General features: G+C 35.1%; 1 protein-coding gene across 5 annotated transcripts in view; it reads right to left on the bottom strand.

Moving 5' to 3' along the window:
• Positions 1-3,810: 3,810 nt before the first annotated feature.
• POT1 (protection of telomeres 1) overlaps positions 3,811-22,166 on the bottom strand; it is a 115,612-nt gene continuing 97,256 nt past the window's right edge. For 4 of the 5 annotated variants that reach the window (XM_030932954.1, XM_010355863.2, XM_030932955.1 and 1 more), the window contains 5 exons: positions 17,446-17,581; positions 10,658-10,746; positions 8,599-8,690; positions 6,661-6,766; positions 4,673-5,490 (listed from right to left, as the gene is read on the bottom strand). In XM_030932954.1, coding sequence (XP_030788814.1) covers positions 5,378-5,490; positions 6,661-6,766; positions 8,599-8,690; positions 10,658-10,746; positions 17,446-17,581 — 536 coding nt within the window. In that variant the 3' untranslated portion in view covers positions 4,673-5,377. Of the gene's footprint in view, positions 5,491-6,660; positions 6,767-8,598; positions 8,691-10,657; positions 10,747-17,445; positions 17,582-22,166 lie in introns of all 5 variants that reach the window. The other variant, XM_030932957.1, reaches the window with a different exon arrangement.

Below are 22,166 nucleotides of genomic sequence, written 5' to 3'. Positions count from 1 at the left end.
CAGAGCTAAAAGAGCACCATAACATTGGGGCTTCAGCAGTCACAGGCACCCACGCCTAGATGCTGCCATGGGGCTGGAGCCCAAAAGTTCTCACCCCACTTCCTGCACCTGCCCATGTGTGTGCTCCCTGCCTAATAAGGGTTTTGAGCTTGCAGTGGCCTGAATACAGAGTCACACTGTGAGGGGTGTCAGGGAACACTGCTGTTTCAATAAGATTTGTTCAAAACCTATAGCATTCCTTAGAGTTTTTAAATTATCTTAACACTTCTTTGGCCCTTCTTGCCCTGTTTCTAAAGGTGTGCCCTGTGTCCCATGTTTGTCTTTTATTGTAAATCACACCAAATCCTTTTTGGATACAGACACTGTCTGAGTAATAAATGAATGCAAAAATATGTATTAACTTTTACATATCTATATTGCACTTTGTATTCTTTGTCTTAATCTCCATTTAACCTTTTATTGTACAAAAGTATTTAATGATTCCAAAATTTAAAGATGTTTATTTTTTTAGAACATTTTCTAATGAAGATTAAGCACATAAGATTTTCTATACAAAAATAAAACCACAGCCATGCCTACCTGCTGCAAGCTATGTTTTCACTTGACTCCACAGGTTAATACTTTTGATTTTAAAATGACTTACCTTCTTTGTAGTGCTATGAGAGACTTGCATTAGCTATTTATGTATGTATTAACTATTATAAAAGCTTGGAACAGAATGTCACTTATCAAGTAGCTAAACTTGGCAAGAGACTTTAAATTCTAGAAAGACTGCCTTCTAATGGAGGACAGAAGTCGGCTGAGGAATAGTGTTTGTGTAACAAAAGGGAGTTCCAATTTCAAAAAAGTGAAAAAACATTTTGAAGTTATAGGAAAAAAAAGCAAGGTTGTATATAAAAAGGTACACATTTAGGAACTACACCAATATTTGATTAACAGATGATAGGAAGGTTAAAGTTTTTAACATGACATGCTCCAAATCTTTAAAATACTGTGAACAAATAGATGAAATAAAAGAAACTTTCACACAAGTTGGAAATGCTTTCTTTGGTAGTTGTGGACTAGATTTTTAGGTAAATTCCAACATAGTACCCTGCAAAGCGAACACAAAGAAGAGAATAAAAGCACACACACACACACACACACACACACACACACACACACACACACAATGTGACTGTGACTTTGTGGCCTAGATTTCAAGGAAAAATACCAGAAATTCATTAAGATGTTGCTATAGTCGAAAAATAGCAGAGGAATCTCTGTACTATCCATGTTTCACCAATTGGTCATGTGAGGGAGAGCTCCCATATACACTGATACATTATCTTTGTCATTGTAATTGATGCCCAATAGTTTTCAACCCATCAAATGCAGTCCTGATGGAAGGGACATTTATTTATCTCCATGTAAGATGATCATCACTTAGAATCCCTAGCTGATCTCAAATTTCCTAACAACTTAAATCACAATAGTGAAAAAACAAAACAAAAACAAAAACATAGCACTACTAATTAATTTCCCAACTGCCAAAAGAAGATAGCATCTCACATACCTGAGAGCACTTGTGAGTGCCTACGCCCGCTTAGTGCGTTTAGATACTCTTTCCAAGTACCAGAGAGAAGACAGGTCATTATGCCCAGATTTTACTAGCTGACTAGGTCCCTTTTTCCTGGAATGGGTAGGGTTGACACTATCCAGAGATTCTGAGGGTCCAAGAAAGGAAGATATATTTATATTTCTCATAAAATAATGTTCTAGAACTTTAATAATGACTCATTATAGCCTTCACAGAGTCTGCATTTCCTAATGAAAAGCATTACAGGTGTTTTTTCTTACATTAACATTCGTTTCACAATAAATTCTTCAAAGCATGAAATAATAATTTAAAGCAACTATGTCATGGCAGAGTCCTAATCCTATATTCGAAGTCTGTATAGGTCTCCAAAATTCTTGTCACCTAAAAACCTCCAGAGGACGCAGTGAAACTAGGTCTCTGAGCTTCCAGATGCATTTAAAGGGGAAATAACACCAGACAAAATACAAAGTAAAATAATAAGTAAAACACATTATCATGAATAACTATGTGGTAATAAAGCAGATAACAAGAATACATTTTTGTAAACACATAAAATCCCAAACTGGCACAATAAAAAATAGAATACTTACACAAAAAACCACAACAGAAATAGAAAGTAAAATTATCAGAGAATTACACATTGAAAGTTACTTATGCTGAGTAATTATAAGCAATAAGTTTCTCCCTGTATGTATATCAACATGTAAAAATACAGTTCTCTATATGACAAAAGAAAGTTGCAGTACTATTTAACATGACGCTAACATATATATGTGTGTGTATATACACACACATATGCATGCTCACATGTTCTTAGAAAGAACGATCTTAAAAATGATACACCATATCGTTAAAAGTGGTTTCTTCCTGGGTACTAATTGGAGCAGGAATTAGTTCAAGTTTATAGACCCTACATTTGTTTTAAATTCTTAATTTTATTAATTAAAAAAGTCTACATAAAAACAAAAAGATGAAATATAAGGTCAAATTTAAAACAACATTGAAAATAATCAAATGAGTTTAGCCTTTCCAGATCCCAAGGAGAGCTTCTAGAAAGTATACAAGAAAACTGTCTGGATTCAGAGTCACACGTAGTGAAAAATTCATGCTTTATTATCTAAAACAGGACTGCATAGTCAGCTGGGAAGTGGGTAGGGAAAATATTTTAGGCCTTTTCTGTTACCTCCAAGTAGCTAAGGCACAGGATCTACACCAATTTGAAATCTGGGCAGCCAGTACCCTAACGGGTGAAGATGGCTTTTTTTAAGTAGACAGAGTATACTATAGTCAGCTTCTTCTAGTCCAACATCCATCTTTCTACAATCATTTAGAAACAATTCCCGGCCGGGCTCGGTGGCTCAAGCCTGTAATCCCAGCACTTTGGGAGGCCAAGGCGGGCGGATCACGAGGTCAGGAGATCGAGACCATCCTGGCTAACACTGTGAAACCCTGTCTCTACTAAAAAATACAAAAAACTAGCCGGGCGAGGTGGCGGGCACCTGTAGTCCCAGCTACTCTGGAGGCTGAGGCAGGAGAATGGCGTGAACCTGGGAGGCGGAGCTTGCAGTGAGCTGAGATCTGGCCACTGCACTCTAGCCTGGGCGGCAGAGCGAGACTCCGTCTCAAAAAAAAAAAAAAAAAAAAAAAAGAGAAACAATTCCCGACTTAAAGCATGAGCAGGGGTAAAAAGAAATGAGGAATGAGGAATGATACATTGTATGTTAGCATGTATAGTTTCCTCAAATACAGCAGTATAATTGAATAATTGAAGGTCGCCACAGAAAAAGTCTCTAAGTAGTGTGTTTCTCATTGCTACATCTAGATAAAGAATAATGTACTGTCTCAGATTTTTCTAAGACATGCATTCTAAGAACAATACAGGGACAGTATGAGTCAATCCAGTAGTGTCTTAAAAAATGGATGCTGCAGAAAGTGGAAATTGAGATTGAGTCTGCACACGAACCTCTTTCTTAAATTTGTGTAATTTAAAATCTAACAGGAAGATACTATCAGTGTTTACAGAAAGGGGCAGGAATCAAATTGGGGCAAAATGAACTACCATTTAGTTGTTGCTCCAGAAATAAAAATTCTCCTAACTCTGGGTTCCTGATTAGCACAGAGTGCATACATCACTCCAGATAAACACTAGGTGTTGATGGAATAATTCTTGCTAAAAACTGAAAAGTTTTTAAAAACGACAAGGACAAAACTCCACAATAAACCAAAAGAAATCATGATAATGTGGATGTTTATTTAAAAAAAAATAAAAAGAGACATGGCCTATCATCATGAAGATTCATAGGAAGAGTTTTCCTTTGTTAATGTGGAGATCTTGCAGGCTCACAGTGTGAACCTATGGCACCTTTGGACCTCTACTCTTCTAGACTGAGTGCTTCCTGAAGGCAGAAAAAATGTTTATCTCACCTTTGTATTCTGAGCACATCATCAACACAGAAACACACCTGTTCAACTGTAGGGTTTTAAAATATTTTTCCTGAAAATGTTTTGAACCAAGAGTCTATATTCCTGAAAATAAAATCAGTTTTTCTCATTGTCTCAAACAAGCTGATTAGTCGATGATGGGGGACATTGGTAGTTAGGTATACAGATGTGTTAATATACTCAGGAACTAGAATTTAGAGTTATTATGAGCAAAGAAAATCAGTTATCCAATCCTTGTTTGACAATAAGATGTTAAAAGTATTTTGAAAGTATAGAAAAACACACTGATTCCTCTTATAATCTATTTCCAATGTTATTGCAGATATTTAAGTCAAATACTCATTGCAGAAAACTGTTAGCTTCTGTTCCAGAATCCCTGAGTGGTTAAGAGTACAGGCTCTGAATAGAGATTATGTGAATTAAGGCACAGACTCTAGCATTTAAAAACTGTGTGAACTTAGCTTATCAATCAAGCCTCAGATTTCTTATCAGAAAAATGGGTTGCTGTGAGGATCAAATACATGTTTAGTGCTTAGCACAGTACCTGGGATGTAGGCCGCCCTAAACATCTGCTGTATTGCCACACCTGCTTTGATTCTTTGCCTCATATCACTTTTTGGCTCAACTTAGGGCAAATAAATGAAACAGTTGAAATGTGTGCACTTATTTATTCTTCACTAATATTAAACCAGGTAATTTATATCTGTCTTTGGCAAATAACATATACAAATCTATACATATATTAAATGTTTGTATAAAATTGAATATTCATGATTTTAACTTTGACAAACACTGTCAGGTAAAAGTCAAATTATTTTACTAAGTTAACATCTCATTCAATCAGTTGTAAGTTGTAATACTGGCATATTTTACAGGAGACTATTAGAAAAGGATCATATTAAGTCACTAACATTATAAATCTGACCACTTTATTAGGTTGAGGTGAAACAGAGAAATCTCTACTATCCTGGAGAGAAACAAGCAATCAAACCATGTATTACATGTTTAAAGAAGTGAATTTATCCTAAAATCATCAGTATCGGCACCCTAACAAAGCAACTTTGCCATTTCTACTTAAAGTACACTGTAGCTTGATCAGACAAACACCTATCTCAGCAGTACTTGTTAAAGCAGGTCTGTTTGTGCAAAAGCAAAACAGAAAGCAAAATAAAATCTATAGCCATTATTTACCTTGCACCCAGTAAAAGCCAAGAGATTTAAAGAAAGGACATTTTCTAATCCCATACCCATGCTAAAATCATCAACATTGCTGATACAAAACTCAGGGCAGGAAAAGAAGCTCAAACAGGGATGATGAGTGGCAACATTTTATGTATGCTAAATTGGATGGCAATATTAGATTACATCTTCTGCGACTGTGGTGTCAAAAATCTGATAGCAAATTTGGTTGTCCGTTCCATTTGTGACATTGTATGACTTGATGAAGCATTCCAACCACGGATATGCATCTACAAAAAAAACAAAAAAAGGTATTTAACCATTAAAACAAAATAAATAACTCTGAAATAGGTACCTAAGCTTACCACTGAGCTAGAAAAATTAATATTTATTTTGGCTTGAAAAGTAAAAACGTCCCTTCCAAATTTAACATTATTCTCTTTCCAAAATACATGCTAGATTCATGTTATTGTTTTGGAGCAATTGTGACTAATCTGAATTTTTTGTCACAAACAGGTAACAGTGATTACACCTTGGGTTTCAACATGGTTAGTATATATTTTAAAAATCTAAAATAGTGGTTAAAATGGGTCTACCAGGCCCATGCTTTCGGATATAAAGATTTACTTCTAGAAATCTATCCAAAAGAATCCAAACAGCTAACACAAATTAAAACTGACAACAAATAAAGGTATTCAAATTAAACTTTGTTACAGATCAACACAAATTTCTATCATTATGTAACTATTATAAGATGCAAAGATTGACCAGGAAGAGTAAAGCCTGATTTAAAATAATATATAAAAATTAAACCAGCTGCTAAATCTGCAGCTGGTAAAATTTCCTACAATAAAACATTGTTAGAAAAATCAAATTGTCTTAATATGACTTAGATCTGCAAGTTTCAACATAAGCACAAATATGGTCACAGAAGGAAAATTCAGTGGCAGTAGGTATAAGCAGTACAATTTGAAATGAGGAGGATCTGGTTTATTAATCAAATGTTTATTCAGAAAACAAAGCTCATAAAAAATTGGTAAAACAAAAGCTTGTAAAATGTGAAACTAGTTAACACTAAATAAAAAAATTCATCCATGAATTAAATTGGATAATTGGAGTTTGTTACAGAAAATGTTTACTGCCAACAATTTATCACTTTTGGTCTAATTTCAACTAAAATGCTTGTAGCATGACAATGTCAAATGTGTTTGTGATCAAAGCTACCCCCCTTTCCTATATTTAAAAATATTTTTAAAATCTTTTGACTGCAAGAATTATGATTCATAACTATTTTATCCTTGCCACTCTCTTCATCAAAGGTTGATCATACAGTAATCAGTCATTACTTAGTAATTCATTTGAAGCAAAGCTTTCAGACTTCTAAAAGTCCACAGAGTACATATATGCTAGTGCTATATCAAGTAAAAGAACTGTAGGATTGTTAAAATATTCTTGCCTACCAATTTTTATTCCTGGAGGACAAAACATATCCATGATCACATCTATACTTTTCTGAAGGTCATCATCCATTAGAACTTCGGATGCTGGGATCTGGAAGAATTTGTCCTTAAAAATGTTTCATGAGAGGAAAAAAAAACGAAATAATCTTTTTAATGTTATTATTAACGCATATTTCAATATTGTCCAATTAAAAGATAATCTAGACAGCTTTCCTCTATCAAGACTGTAGAATTCATAAACTAGAATGCTGGTCTCAACTCCAAAATCTTATTTACTACTTTAATCTTAAAATAGCTTTGAGATATACATAATCAAGTAAATTGCTCTGATTTAATAATGATGATGGTAATAATGATTTTAAAACAATGAGGCTGACTATTCTCTTTGTGCATAGAAAAAACATCTTGTGCTAAGCTTAAATGAATATAACATATAGTATATGTATTATATAGTTATTTAATTTTTCTCTTCCCTATTAGGTTATAAATTTCAAGAAGGAAGGAATTTTGCTTACTTTGTTCATTGCTGTCTCTCCATCACATAGGATAGTACCTAGTACACAGCAGGTGCTCATTAAATATTTAATGAAAGGTTAAATGAACTGTGTAAGTGAGAGAAAAATTCTCCTCTCAACTATACCTCAGCTCTTTTCCAATCCATGTAGTAAACATTTTAACTTTACCCTAAGAGAGGTCTGGGCTTTGACCTTAGCTTGTGGAACCTCTAAGCCCTTTCCATGTCACACTTGACAGAAGCATTTTTGCCTGGATTTTGCCTTGGGTCACTATGAAGAGTTTAACAGTATGATGTAGGGTGGGAACTTTGAAGCATGTGGTATCACGTTGATCTCAAGAGGGGCTGAAGACTGTGATCAGCCATATGGGCAGTCAACCAAACCTACATGATAGAGTCCCACTAAAATCTTTTAGCAGAGCTTCCCTATCTGGCAATGTATTACATATATTGCTACACACTGTTGCAGGTAAAGTAACGGTCCACAACTCAATGGGGAGAGGACAACCATAAGCTCCACGTCTGGAACTTTCCTGGACTCGGTCCTATACATCTCTTTCATTATTTGATTTTAATGTACATCCGTTAGCTGTAATAATCTGTAACTGTAAGTATAATAGTTTTCAGTGAGTTCTAGGAGTCTTGTGAATTATCAAATCTAAGAGTGGCCTTGGGGACTTCCAGTTGCAATTATTGTCAGAAATGAGGAAGATTTTTGTAGACTGCTTCAAAACTTTATACAATAATATCTATCTTCCCTGTCAAAGTAACTTCATTTCCTCTAATATGAAATGTGGAGGTTTAAAAAGTATGATCAAGGCCGGGCGTGGTGGCTCACACCTGTAATCCCAGCACTTTGGGAGGCCAAGGCGGGTGGATCGCAAGGTGAGGAGTTCAAGACCAGCCTGGCCAAGATGGTGAAACCCTGTCTCTAATAAAAATACAAAAATTAGCCAGGCATGGTGGCGCATACCTGTAGTCCCAGCTATGGGTGGCTGAGGCAGAGAACTCCTTGAACCTGGGAGGCGGAGGTTGCAGTGAGCCGAGATCATGCCACTGCACTCCAGCCTGGGCGACAGAGCAAGACTCCATCTCAAAAAACAAACGAACAATAGTACAACAAAATGTTGATTACAAATAACGCTTCCATAGTGTAGCCATAACTCTGCATTTTGGCTGTGGTATAGGGAATGACTCTTTAAATCCCTGTTCCTTAATTTTCCACTATTCAACTGTTAAGATTTAGTGTCAAATAAAAAAAGAGATACATACACAGATGATTCAAAATTTATGTGCTCATATTTTACTTATACTTTTAAGTTGCCTTAAGTCCTTTTAGGAATAAAGCAGGTATGAATACATGTATTCAATTTTTTAAATATTATTTTTTAATTAAAAATATCTTTACTACCTCTGATACTTACAGAATCCATGAGATAGGCTTCTAGTACTCCTGTTCCATCATCAAGTGTAAATGTCATAACAAACACATATTGGAGGGGTACAATACCCAGGACTAGTGAAGGAAAAAAAGATCAAACCATATGAGTCTACTATTCGTTATTATCAAGGTAAAGTTAAAATTGTTTTATGGTAGTATAGACCTGTAAATTTTATTTACTAAAATAACTCAAGATACAAAGAAAAATTTGGCATTATTTCCAGGTAGACAGTGTCAGAATTGAATTGGAGGACACCCAGCTGGCATCTGCTGAGGGATTGCCTGCTTGATGTGTGGGTGAAAACCCCTATGCGTTTGGTCACATAAGTCTCCTGTGCTGATTGCTGTGGTGTCAGAGCAGAGGACAAACAGTTTGTGTTTTTAACTTCACAGATACTCAACCTATAATTAAGCTCATTTAGCAGATTCATTTTGGAACATTTCACTATACCTACATAGGGAGAATATCTTATGATAAGCAATTTAATCTTTTTTGATTAAATATTAATGTATATTTAAAATGAGTTGACACCCTCACACCTGTATTCCCAGCACTTTGGGAGGCTGAGGTGGGTGGATCACCCGACAGGAGTTCAAGATTAGCCTGGTCAACATGACGAAACCCTGTCTCTACTAAAAATACCAAAAAAATAGCTAGGCACAGTAACATAAACCTATAATCCCAGCTCCTCTGGAGGATGAGGCATGAGAAATGCCTGAACCTGGGAGGCGGAGGTTGCAGTGAGCGGAGGTTGCAGTAAGCGGAGATTGCACCACTGCACTCCAGCCTGGGCGACAGAGTAAGACTGTGTCTCAAAATAAATAAATAAATAAAATAAATAAGTAAAAGAGTTGATAGCCTCCATAGAAACCACAAAAAGTGATTCATGAAATACAACTCATTGCATGTTAGTTTTATGAAAGATGAAATTAAAATACAGAATGTTCTAAAAAATAGCATGCAGTTAAATACCGTTTTAGCATGCCTCTCTCCATTATAAGCTAGGGGAATAATTTGTAATTTTAAAAAAGAAAAAAGGGATATCATCTGGTTGAATGGACAAGAATGTCAGAATCGGAGATTTAATAATTTGGTAAGATGAGGAAGAAATAAGAAATTAGAGATACTGGGTAACATGAAAATTCACAGGTTAAGATAAACATCTTCTTGTTTGGAAATGAAGATACTCAATTTATAGAATGTTTTATTAGCTTCTATCTGTGGAACCCATATTTAAACAGTAGGACCAATTAAGAGGGCAAGTAAGAATAAATTAGGACATACAGACATGAACTAGGGCATACAAAAGACACTACTACAGGGTAACTGATTTTTAGGCTTCAAAAGGTCTCAATAGATTAAAACTGTGAACTAAAACTAAGAAAGATGAACTTAGCAACTACTCCCAGGAACCATAAAAACAAAAATATTACATTAAGAATAGAATGAAGAGACCAAGTTCAAGAAGCTCATGTGACAGAAAAAAAAAATTACATTAAGAATAGAATGAGGAGACCAAGTTCAAGAAGTTCATGTGACAGGAACCCAGGATTTCAACGGACCACAAATAAAACATGAGATGGCTGTATTAAAAAGGAAAGAAAACAAAACCAAGTGTACAAATAAATAGCTATACAATGACATTTCAGGCTAGTAGAAGTGGAGTGTCCAGTTTTAGGTAAAAAATAATTTCACTCTGTTCTGAATTGGCCAAACAACATCTGCAGCACAATGTCCAGCTCTGAATGCCAAATTCTGAGAAGAGCACTAGTAAAGTGGAATGCTTACTGAGGAGGAAAAACAAAATAGTAAGGCATGGGGGAAAGTACAAACAAATGTGACGGTGCCTGCTTGAAGAAATACAGACTAAAGAAAGGCCTGGCAGATATCTTTAAATTTACAAAGTCTGTTTATCTTACAGAAGAAGGAATAGGTATACAAAGAAAGAATAGGTATACTTTCAGGTATACTGAAACATAAACAAGTGGAATAACCTTGTATACAAACAGTTAAAATTGCAGGGCATGGAAATTTAGCTAACCTTCTGCCACTGAAGAAGGAATCCACGATGTTTTATCGACCAACGAATTTAGATTTTGTATGGATCTCAAACTAGAACACTGCTTACATCTGAAATTTATAAAAGAAAGAACCATAAATATTTAAAAATAATTTAGCTTGTTTAATTGTTGTAACTTTTTACTGCTCAAACATGTGTAGTTTTAAAATATAAATTATTAAACAGAAGAATACTGCATCCCCTATATTGTAATGTGCTTGCTTGTTTCACAAGAGAATTATGAAGGAGTAAGCTTGTTACATAAAGGCAATAAAAAAGGCAGTATGAGATTCAGAATAAACAACTCTAAATTGAGAACAGGGTGCTGGGTTCCAGGTCCAAATCATTAATTAATTTTGCTCTCAATTTCCCTATTTGTTAAAATGAAAAGTTGAAGAAAATGATCATCTCTAAGAATTCTCTGATTCTATGAGCAATTTTTTTTTTAAAGATAAGGTCTCAGTCTGTCACCCAGGCACTGCCACCTTTGCCTCCTGGGCTCAAGTGAGCCTCCCACTTCAGCCTTCCAAGTAGCTAGAACCACAGCTGCACACCACTATGACTGGGTAATTTTTGTAATTTTGTAGAGACAGGGTCTTGCCACAATGCCCAGGCTGGTCTCGAACTTCTGAGCTCAAGCCATCTGCCTGCCTTGGCCTCTCAAAGTACTGGGATTACAGGCGTGAGCCACCATGCCCGGCCTCTGTAAGTAATATCTTCATAAATTCAAAGTGTTAATAAATATGGCAAATAGAGAAAAATTACTAAACAGTCAGAACATGCAAGATTCTAGATAATGAATATTTTTAGTAAGCACATATCCAGAGGTTTGTAGTTTATGATGCCTAATTCCAGAGTTAACTTTTGAAATGTATGTAAGTCTAAGACTACACAATACACTAAAGTTGTACATTGTGTAGTACAGGTATTTTGCTTTACCTGAATACCAACGTATTTTAAATATGAGTAATTTATTTTTTATTATGCATCATCATAATATTTATGAGATGTTAAGAAAATATACTTGAAAAGATATACTTGAATAAAAATAAAAGTTTAAAAGGTACATGCACATTTGTTCTCATTTGCACTTTGAGGAAAACCATATTGCATCTTATCCCCTTCTACTCATGAAACAAATAGATGTTTCTTTTCTAACAAAAGATGTTAATTTAACGAAAGAATATTATTGCCTAATAAAAAGACTATGATATTGATTAGCATTAGACATTATTAAAGTAAGTAGAGTATAAAAATTAAAAATTAAGGATATTAAGTCAAAATTAAATACAGAACTACTTACTTCCAAAGCAGCGAAAGAGGAAACAAAAAATTAGAAACATAAACTAAATATATCAATAACTTAAGAACATATTTAAACTCAACTATTAAAACTAAAATTTAGCCATAAGCTTTTACGTATGAGTGACATACAAAACAGAATGCCAGAAACTTGAAAGCAAAGGGATGAGAGTAAGCTATAAAGCAATTACCAAATAAAAATTTTTAAAAAACCTATAAAACACAAGAACCTGTAAAGTTAAAAAGGCATGGAATACATTCGAAGTATGGATGAAACTGACAAAAGATTAGTATCTCTAACACGGAAAGAAACCTTACAATTAATTACATGTATGTGTGCTCACACATGAACCAAAAAAGAAATCAGTAACCACATAGAAAAACAGGCAAAAGATGTGAACATGGAATTCACAGAGTAGGAAACCTACATAGTTGATAAACACGGGGGCTGCTTAAACACACTAGACATCTAGGAAATACAAACGAAAACATCATGGATACCATCTGATGCTCACTGGAAAGTTACAAGTTAGACTAATGCCAAGTATCAGACAGAAATAGACTAATACCAAGTGTTGGAGTGAACTTGGTAGAACTTGGTAGAAACTAAAATTTTATTAATTACTGATGGGACCATACATTGTTAAAACCATCGGAAGAACAATTTGGTATTTTTCCCATAAAGCAAAACTTAAAATCCAGTAATTCTAATTCCAGGTAAACACCTTAGGAGTAACTTTCAAACATTTTTGTTAAGGACTCACAGTAAGAAATTCATTTAATATCATATCTTAGTAATACATACATACACATACAATTGAAATGAAAGTTTAGGGAACAACAATGACCCTTACTATGTAAAATGTTCTCTATTATCCATTCCCTCTCATTCCATTTCTTACTACAACCACATCATATAATTAAAAAAAAAAACTCATTTTATGACAAGGGAAATACACAAGAAAACATATAATGTGACTTCAGTACGGTCTGTAAATGAAACAATAAACACATATCCATTAATAGGAAAATAGGCTAATAAATTCTGATACTTCATAACATACTCCATAGACGTTAAATAACCTAAATCTACATGCGTCAATAGGGGTAAATCTTGAAAAAAATAATGAATCAAAAAAAAGGCAAGCTTCAAAAGGCTTGGCATAGTATGAAACAGTTTATATAAATGTAAAAAACGAAAAATACACCACACTGCTTAAGAGTTCACACATATAATGAAGGCATAAAAACACTGATGAGAAGGATTTCACACAATCTTGGAAAAGTAGCTACCTCTGAGAAAAAAAGAGTTAGTTTGGAGGCCAAGGCAGGTGGATTGCTTGAACTCTGGAGTTCAAGACCAGCCTGGGCAACACAGCAAAACCCCGTCTCTACAAAAAATACAAAAATTAGCCAGGTGTGGTGGTGTACACCTGTAGTCCCAGCTACTTGGGAGGCTGAGGTGGGAGGATTGCTTGAGTCCAGGATGTCAAGGTTACAGTGAGCTGAAATCATGCCACTGCAGCCTGGGTGTCTGAGTGACACTCTGTCTCAAAAAAAAAAAGGGTCTGAAATAATGTTAAAATGTTAAGATTTGTTAAATCTAAATGGTGGATACATAATTGTTGTGATGTTACTTTTTATATTTTTCTAGTAAGTTAAAATTATTTCATAACCCAAAAATAAAAATAAGAATCAATTAAAAGATATACTGGTTTTTGATGATGAAACTCAAGTAATAAAAAATGTAAAAATGTCTTAAAATCTGAAGTGTGAACAACATTTGCCTTAGTTTTGAAGCAACTAGTAAAAAAGTCGACAGCCTTGGTTGGGTGCGGTGGCTCATGCCTGTAATCCCAGCACTTTGGGAAGCCGAGGTGGGCAGATCACCTAAGGTCAGGAGGTCAAGACCAGCTTGGCCAACATGGCGAAACCTCGTTTCTAATAAAAATACAAAAAAATCAGCCGGGTGTTAGTGGTGCGTGCCTGTAGTCCCAGCTACTCAGGGGGTTGAGACACAAGAATCGCTTGAACCTGGGAGGCAGAGGTTGCAGTGAGTTGAGATCATGCCACTGCACTCCAGCCTGGGCAATAGAGCAAAACTCCATCTCAAAAAAAAAAAAAAAAGGAGAGGGCCTTAAGGTGCAGGGAGACCCCCTGAAACTATTGCTATGGAATAGATAGCTATGGTGCTATGGTTCATTTAAATCAGAGAAAAGGTGGAAATGTAGGAAGACACCCTGAAACTATTGCTACGGAATAAAAGATGAAATGCTCCTGATTACTATAAATACAAAATTGCATGCAGGATTGTGTAAAGACAATGCCAGGTTGGACTGCCAGAATAAGCCAACAGCGCGTGATGTGCTTCCCCCTGCAGAAAGCCTATGAATGAACATGCAGTCAGGGAGGTTTCACATCACCAAGATTCCTATCCCAGAAAAGCAGATGTTCATAGCTCTGGGAATGGAATGCGATCCTTGTGGGGAGCCTATAATCGGACACATGGTGGGGTGCCTGTCCATATGTATAAGATAGGGCTATAAACGCCCTCATCTTGCCGCGGCTCTTCTAGGCCTCTTTAGGGTTCATACTCCCTTCTGAGAATTTCTGGTCTAACCGGTTGTCTAACTTCACATCCTGTTCCTATGAACTGTTTGTAATCAGCTTTTGCTGCAACTGTTACTGCTGTTCCTGTTTTAAGGCTCTGTTAGAAATTACTGATGCACACACTATGTTGTAAATTCTTATCTCTATATACTGTACTTCTATTACAGATTTTAAGAATTACTTCATCTCCATGTGACCATCTCACCTCATAATCAAAAGACCCTAAATCCCTCACTAACCTACCCCCGCCCTCACTAAACTTAATAATAAATGCTGGCATATTGCATTGTTGGCACCATGGGACCAGAAGGTGGTGACCCCCCTGGACCCAGCTTTCACTATCTCGTGTGTGTCTATTATTTCTCCACCTGCCGATCCGCCTGGGAACAAAGAGAGAGCCCCATTGCATTGTGGGCTGCTGGCCAGATCCCGCAATATTAGGGTTATTTTGTTAAGACTTCTAGTAAAAGAAGAAGTAGTATTTCAGAGTTTAAAATGAGTATTTCCTTTCCTGGTTTAGACTCGTCATGGTGCCCAGTACTGGGAAGGCAAAATAGAGAGAAAGGGGAAAGAACAAAAGCTAGTGAGTGAGGATCTGCATGCAAAAAGAGAAAGCTCAGTGACTTATTATACAAGAAAAACAGAATTTTATGAGTTTTAATTTTTTAATTAATTGGTTTAACTAAAAATCATTTTATTTTCAAAAAAGACAGACTCTCAGATCATAAGACTAATGAGAGAGGGAATTAGACACTGAATATATCAGAGTAAAAACAGTAACAACACAGAAATTTAAGTCAGTGGCATTCAGTTTTGCTTTATGGCTAAAATTTTATGATACATTGGAAGAACATAGGGCAATGCCTAATAGTGACTTTACCACACAATTAGGGAGGTATCATGCTTACAGTATAATATTTTTCAACCAGTATATAATTTTTCAATCAGGATTTGCACATTATGACAATGACTAATCATTGCTACAAATTTAGAAGTCGGAAAGAAAGAGGATGATAAAATATATGCTATAATCCAAGGTTTCTCAAATTAGAATATGTCCAGGGTCATCGTTTCATCAAGCAGTAGAGATTTTATCCCTATCCCCTCCTTCTAAATGTAGAAATCTGTTTGTAGCTCTAATGAATTCTTTTATATTCTAATTTTCAGTGGCAGCAAATTTGTGATTTAGTGGCTCAGAAATTTTGAAATTCAATCACTTAATTTTTACTAGGTTTGCAGCTCTGAATTTTTCTCTGTAACTGGTATCTAAATCCTCACTGTTAAAGAAAACAAGTGAGTACCAGCCTCTGGCTGAGGAATCAAAAGACGGCAGCCTTATGCCTCACACATTGTATGTACTCTCACTATATATGCTTATCAAAAGAACAGATACATGCCAGAAAAACCTATACATATAAGTTGATATACTGTAAGTTTCTGTTGAATAGTCACCAATGAAATAAAAGAATAAAAATTACTCTTAAACAGTTTTTAATTCCAAAAATTTTCTCAGTTGAAAACACTAACACATATCTACAACCATCTGATCTTTGACAAACCTGACAAAAACAAGCAGTGGGGAAAGGATTCCCTATTTAATAAATGGTGTTTGGAAAACTGGATAGCCATATGCAGAAAACTGAATCTGGACCCCTTCCTCACACCTTATACAAAAATCAACTCAAGATAGATTAAAGACTTAAATGTAAGTTCTAAAACCATAAAATCCTAGAAGAAAACCTGGGCAATACCATTCAGGACATAGGCATGGGCAAAGACTTCATGTCTAAAACACTAAAAGCAATGGCAACAAAAGCCAAAATAGACAAATGGGACCTAATTAAACTAAAGAGCTCCTGAATGGTAAAAGAAACTATCATCAGAGTAAACAGGCAACCTATAGAATGGGAGGAAATGTTTGCAATCCATCTGACAGAGGGTTAACATCTAGAATCTACAAAGAACTTAGACAAATTTACAAGAAAAAAACAAATGACCCCATCAAAAAGTGGGCAAAGGATATGAATAGACACTTCTTAAAAGGAGACATTTACGCAGCCAACAAATATATGAAAAACAGCTCATCATCACTGGTCATTAGAGAAAAGCAAATGAAAACCACAATGAGATACCATCTCACGCCAGTTAGAACAGCAATCATTAAAAAGTCAGGAAACAACAGATGCTGGAGAAAATGTGGAGAAACAGGAATGCTTTTACACTGTTGGTGGGAGTGTAAATTAGTTCAATCATTGTGGAAAACAGTATGGCAATTCCTCAAGGATCTAGAACTAGAAATACCATTTGATTCAGCAATCCCATTACTGGGTATATACCCAAAGGATTATAAATCATTCTACTAAAAAGACACATGCACACGTATGTTTACTGCAGCACTATTCACAATAGCAAACACTTGTAACTAACCCAAATGTCCATCAGTGATAGACTGGATTAAGAAAATGTGTCACATATATACCATGAAATACTATGCAGCCAAAAAAACGATGAGTTCATGTCCTTGTCAGGCATATGGATGAAGCCGGAAACCATCATTCTCAGCAAACTAACACAAGAACAGAAAACCAAATACCACATATTCTCACTCATAAGTGGGAGTTTAACAGTGAGAACACATGGAGACAGGGAGGGGAACATCACACACCAGGGCCTGTCATGGGGTGGGAGGCTAGGGAAAGGATAGCATTAGGAGAAATGCCTAATGTAGGTGACGGGTTGATGGGTGCAGCAAACCGCCATGGCAAGTATATATCTATGTAACAAACCTGCATGTTCTGTACATGATACCAGAACTTAAAAGTATAATAAACAAAACAAAACAAAACAAAAAAACATACCCGTAGTGATGTACTGTTCCTTGTATAAGAAATGGTGCTGAAAGGTCCAAAAGTTCCAGGTCTTCGTGGCCAGATCTCACAGGAATTACACTATTAAACTTGTTCGAGAGTTTGCAAATTTCACTGAGTGTACCTCCTTTTAAGAGAATAAATAAATCCTTCAAGTAGTGCAAATAAAATGTAGACAAATGTACAGTCCTATTAAACAACATGTGAGGTATAATAAAAGACTAAAGGAATCGACAGAAAAAGACAATAAATGTATGTGAAAAATATTAATTTGCAAATGTACAATCCTATATACTGATTAAAAAAATCAATCCACAAAAATGCTTGGGTAAAATATAAAGCTTGCGAAATTTTAACTAATTTCTTAAATTTAAACAAATTGCTCTTTATGCCAGGAACACCTTGGTTCAAATAACCAAAAGAGGGAATATAAGCTAAAAGCCAGGTTATGATCAGATTCTCACTAATTTGCTATATACTAATTAATATCTGGGCAAATTTAGAGTTTAAATCTTAATTTTCTGGTCAATATTCCATTTAAATATAGATATGAGTGGTTCATGTAATATGAATTCACATATAAAATTTGTTCATTTTTCCTGGGAAAATTATCACACTTAATTCTATGACAGAGGAAGCATTCAAATGACCAAGCTGGCGGAGAAGTATTGCCTAGTGGCATGCCATTATTAGAAGGCAGTGTCCTTTTTACTTAGCTTATAATGCTTCCTCTCTCCAGGCAAAATGAATAGGATTTAAAAAAATACCTCTGTGTATTTCCTAAAATTTGGGTAGAATTTGTAATGTCAACATTCAATTATAAAGGAGAAGCACTTCTGGCATAGCAGAGTGAAGACATCCAAAGACACACTTGACAGTAACAGCAGTTAAGAATATCGGCAAAAACTATAAAACCTTTTTTAGAACTCTGGAAATTACCAGAGGCCTTCAACAATCCAACGAGTGTTTGCTCCAGAAAAAGGGCTGAATTTTGGCAAGAATGGTTGAGCTCTGTGGCATTTTAACTTGTCCTGTTCCCATCCTCCTTCCCCCAAGCTCTTGGTTACTGGAAGCTACAGTTCTGCTATGTCATATTGCAGTTAGATAGAAACCCTCATTATGCATGCTTAAAAACTCCAAACAATATTCCCTAAGCATGCTACTTAAAAGTTTCACAGTCCAAAAGTTAGTCTATCTTCTGGAGACGGACACCTAGCCCTGCTAAAGAAACTCCTGCCTACTGTTCAAAACTGCAATAGGTGACCATTCATCTATTCTCATAGCTCTCATAGAGAAAGAGAACTCTTTTCTCTCTGAGTTCCTCCCCAAAAATACTATTTCAAAGAATCTGGTGAGAGCTCATCTAGTCATTCACACTGTCCATTCACACAAGTTTGGCTCTGGCACATAAGCTGGACAACCTTGGTCAAGTTACTTAAACTCTAGTATAACAGTTTTCCCATTTGTAAAACTGAGAATAATGTTACTCTGTAAGGTCATTATAAAGATTAAATGAGTTAATATTTGTAAAGCACTTAGAGCCATGAGTGACTATTATTATCAATATTTTAGTGATTTCCTCTTAAGATAAAGTCCATGAAAGGAAATACTTTGTTGTGTTTGCTACATTATCACTAATGCCTAAATCAGTGTCTGGCACACAGTAGGCATTCAATAAACATGTGCTAAACAAATGAATAAGTACAAAGAAAGACATTTGCATGTATATATGTGCATATTAGGTTTCTCAAGGTTTGTATCTGGAGACATCCTAACTGAGAGCAATTTATTTGCAATCAGTAGAAATATTTAACATGGACTATGGAGACAGAAAGGCCTAAGTGTGAATTTTTTTGTGACATTTACTAGGTCTTTAACTTTGAGTACTTCACCTTTTTCTCTTGGTCTCAGTTTCCTCACCTGTTTAAAAAGGGGATACATCTAGCTTACAGAAGATTGTTATGAGAGTTAAAGATAAAATACTAAAGTAGGCAGTACAGTGCCTGACACATAGTATATTCAGTAAATTATGGGTAATAATAAATATTTTAATAAAATGATTTGGTGACATTAGAGTTCCATACAAATTATGTTTCAGAGGAAGTTAAATATTATGCAGTTTAAAATATGTTAATAATAAATACTGTAAACAATTCTATACCCACAAGTTTGACACCTTAGATAAAATGGTTCCATTTCTTGAAAGGCATAATCTATCAAAATTCACACAAGGAGAAATATATCATCTGAATAGGTCTGTGTCTATAGAGAAATTAAATCAATAATAATAATCTTGAAAAAAGTCACCAGGCTCAGATTGTTTCAATAGATAAGTCTACCCAAACACGGAAATGATACCAATTCTCTACTATGTATTCCGGAAAATGGAAATAGAGGGGATGTTTCCTAATTCTTATGAGCCCAGCAATATTCTAACAGATAACCAAATACATTACAAGAACGAAAACCTATAGATCAACTTCTCTTATGAAAACACATACAAAAATACTCAAAAAGTATTTAAAAATTGAATCAAAAAAGAAAATAATTATTCACCATGACCAAATGAGATTCATTTTAGGTATGCAGGGCTGGTTAAACACCTCAAAATCAATTAATGTCATTTATCACATTAATAGGCTAAAGAAGAAAAATTATATGATCATATTAATAGATGCAACAGAAAAGCACTTGATAAAATTCAACATTATTAATAATAAAAATTCTCAGCAAACTAGGAATATTGGGGAGCTTCTTCAACTTGACAAAGAACATCGATAAAATAGCTACAGCTAAAATCACATTTAATGGTGACACTTTCCACCTAAGACTGAGATAAAAGCAAGAACATTCCCTCTCATTGCTCCTATTCAATATTGTACTGGAAGCCCTATCTAATGCAATAAGAAAAGGAAACAAAAGGTATACACACTAGGAAGGAAGAGATAAACTGTCTTTGTTTACAGGAAATCACAACAAAAAAATTCCTGAAATAATAAGAAATTATAGTAAAGGTAGAGGATAGAGGATTAAAAAAAAAAAATCAATTGCTTAACTATACATAAGCAATAAATAATCGGAGTTTGAATTTAACATTAGATAATTAGCACCAAAAAAGCTAACAAAATGTGATCTATATATTGTTGGATTTACAAGATTTATCTGAGTAAAACTATAAAACCCTAGTTAAAGAGATCTAAGAAGATCTACACAGATAGTCCATGTTCATTGTCAATAATATCAAGATGTTAGTTCTCCCTCTCCAGCTTGACTTATAGATTTATGGCAATCTTTTTTTTTTTTGAGATGAAGTTTCGCTCTTGTTGCTCAGGCTGGAGTGCAACAGCGCGACCTCGGCTCACCGCAACCTCCGCCTCCTGGGTTCAAGCTATTCTACTGCCTCAGCCTCCTGAGTAGTTGAGATTACAGGTATGCGCCACCATGCTGGACTAATTTTGTATTTTTAGTAGAGATGGGATTTCTCCATGTTGGTCAGGCTGGTCTCGAACTCCCAACCTCAGGTCATCTGCCTGCCTCGGCCTCCCAAAGTGCTAGGATTACCGGAGTGAGCCACCGCGCCCAGCTGGCAATCTTAATAAAAATCCCAGCAAGTTATTTTTTGATATTGACAAACTACTTATAAAGTTTATATGGAAATGCAAAAGATTTACAATAGCCAACACAATATGGAAGACAAAGAAGAAAGTTGCAGGACCAACACTACACAATTTCAAGAATTACTGTATAGCTTTAGAAATAACAATGGTGTGAACAGAACAGAGAACACAGAAACAAATTCATAAAAATAAACCGGTTTGACAAAGAAGCACAGGTAATTCAATGGCGAAGGAACAGTCTTTTTAACAAATGGTACTGGAAAACTGGACATCTGCATGCAAAAAAAAATCTGGATACAGATCTTACACGTTTTACAGAAATTAACTGATACTGTTTTGTATGAGACTCTAATGGTGGGTACATGGTATTCTGCATTTGTCAAAGCATAAAGAACTGTAAAGCAAAACGAGTGAACCCTAATGTAAACTATGGTCACAATAAAATAGAGTCAACTGCATTAACTTGGCATGAATATCAGTGAATGCTACTGCAGGTGCTTAAAGTCTAAGAATGACTTTGTATTTATATCGTTTTCTTTGGTTCATCTCTAAGTCCAGGTCAGTTTTTGATTTTGTTACTTCCTAACCAGAATAGTGCCATACTTCAGTAAGATCCTAGTCCTTGGCTCAGGTTATAATACTTAGAAATATAAAATAAAAATAGCTCATATTTCTTATATTCCTTTTACATTTCAAAGTGCTTTTACATACATCCTCATTTTTAAAAAAATAAGCCCTTTTTAAAAAGAAGTTTTAGGTTCACAGCAAAATTAAGCAAAAGGTACAAAGTTTCCCTATGTCTCCTAGCCTCTTCCCCATTATCGACATCTTGCACCAGAGTGGTAAATTTAGTCAATCAAGAAACCTATTTTAACAAACCATTATCACTCAAAGTCCACTCTTTACATTACTAACAAACCATTATCACTCAAAGTCCACCGTTTACATTAGTAACAAACTATTACTCAAAGTCCACAGTTTACATTACTAACAAACCCATTATCACTCAAAGTCCAGTCTATATTAGGATTCACTCTCGGTGTTGTACATTCTAGATTTTGTTTTTAAGACTTCATTTTTTTTTTTTAAGGAGCA

The sequence above is a fragment of the Rhinopithecus roxellana genome, chromosome 6 (genome assembly GCF_007565055.1).
Source record: "Rhinopithecus roxellana isolate Shanxi Qingling chromosome 6, ASM756505v1, whole genome shotgun sequence".
Taxonomy (NCBI): Eukaryota; Metazoa; Chordata; class Mammalia; order Primates; family Cercopithecidae; genus Rhinopithecus; species Rhinopithecus roxellana.
The sequence above is the reverse complement of the archived record's forward strand: the minus strand, read 5'-3'. Positions and strand labels throughout refer to the sequence as shown.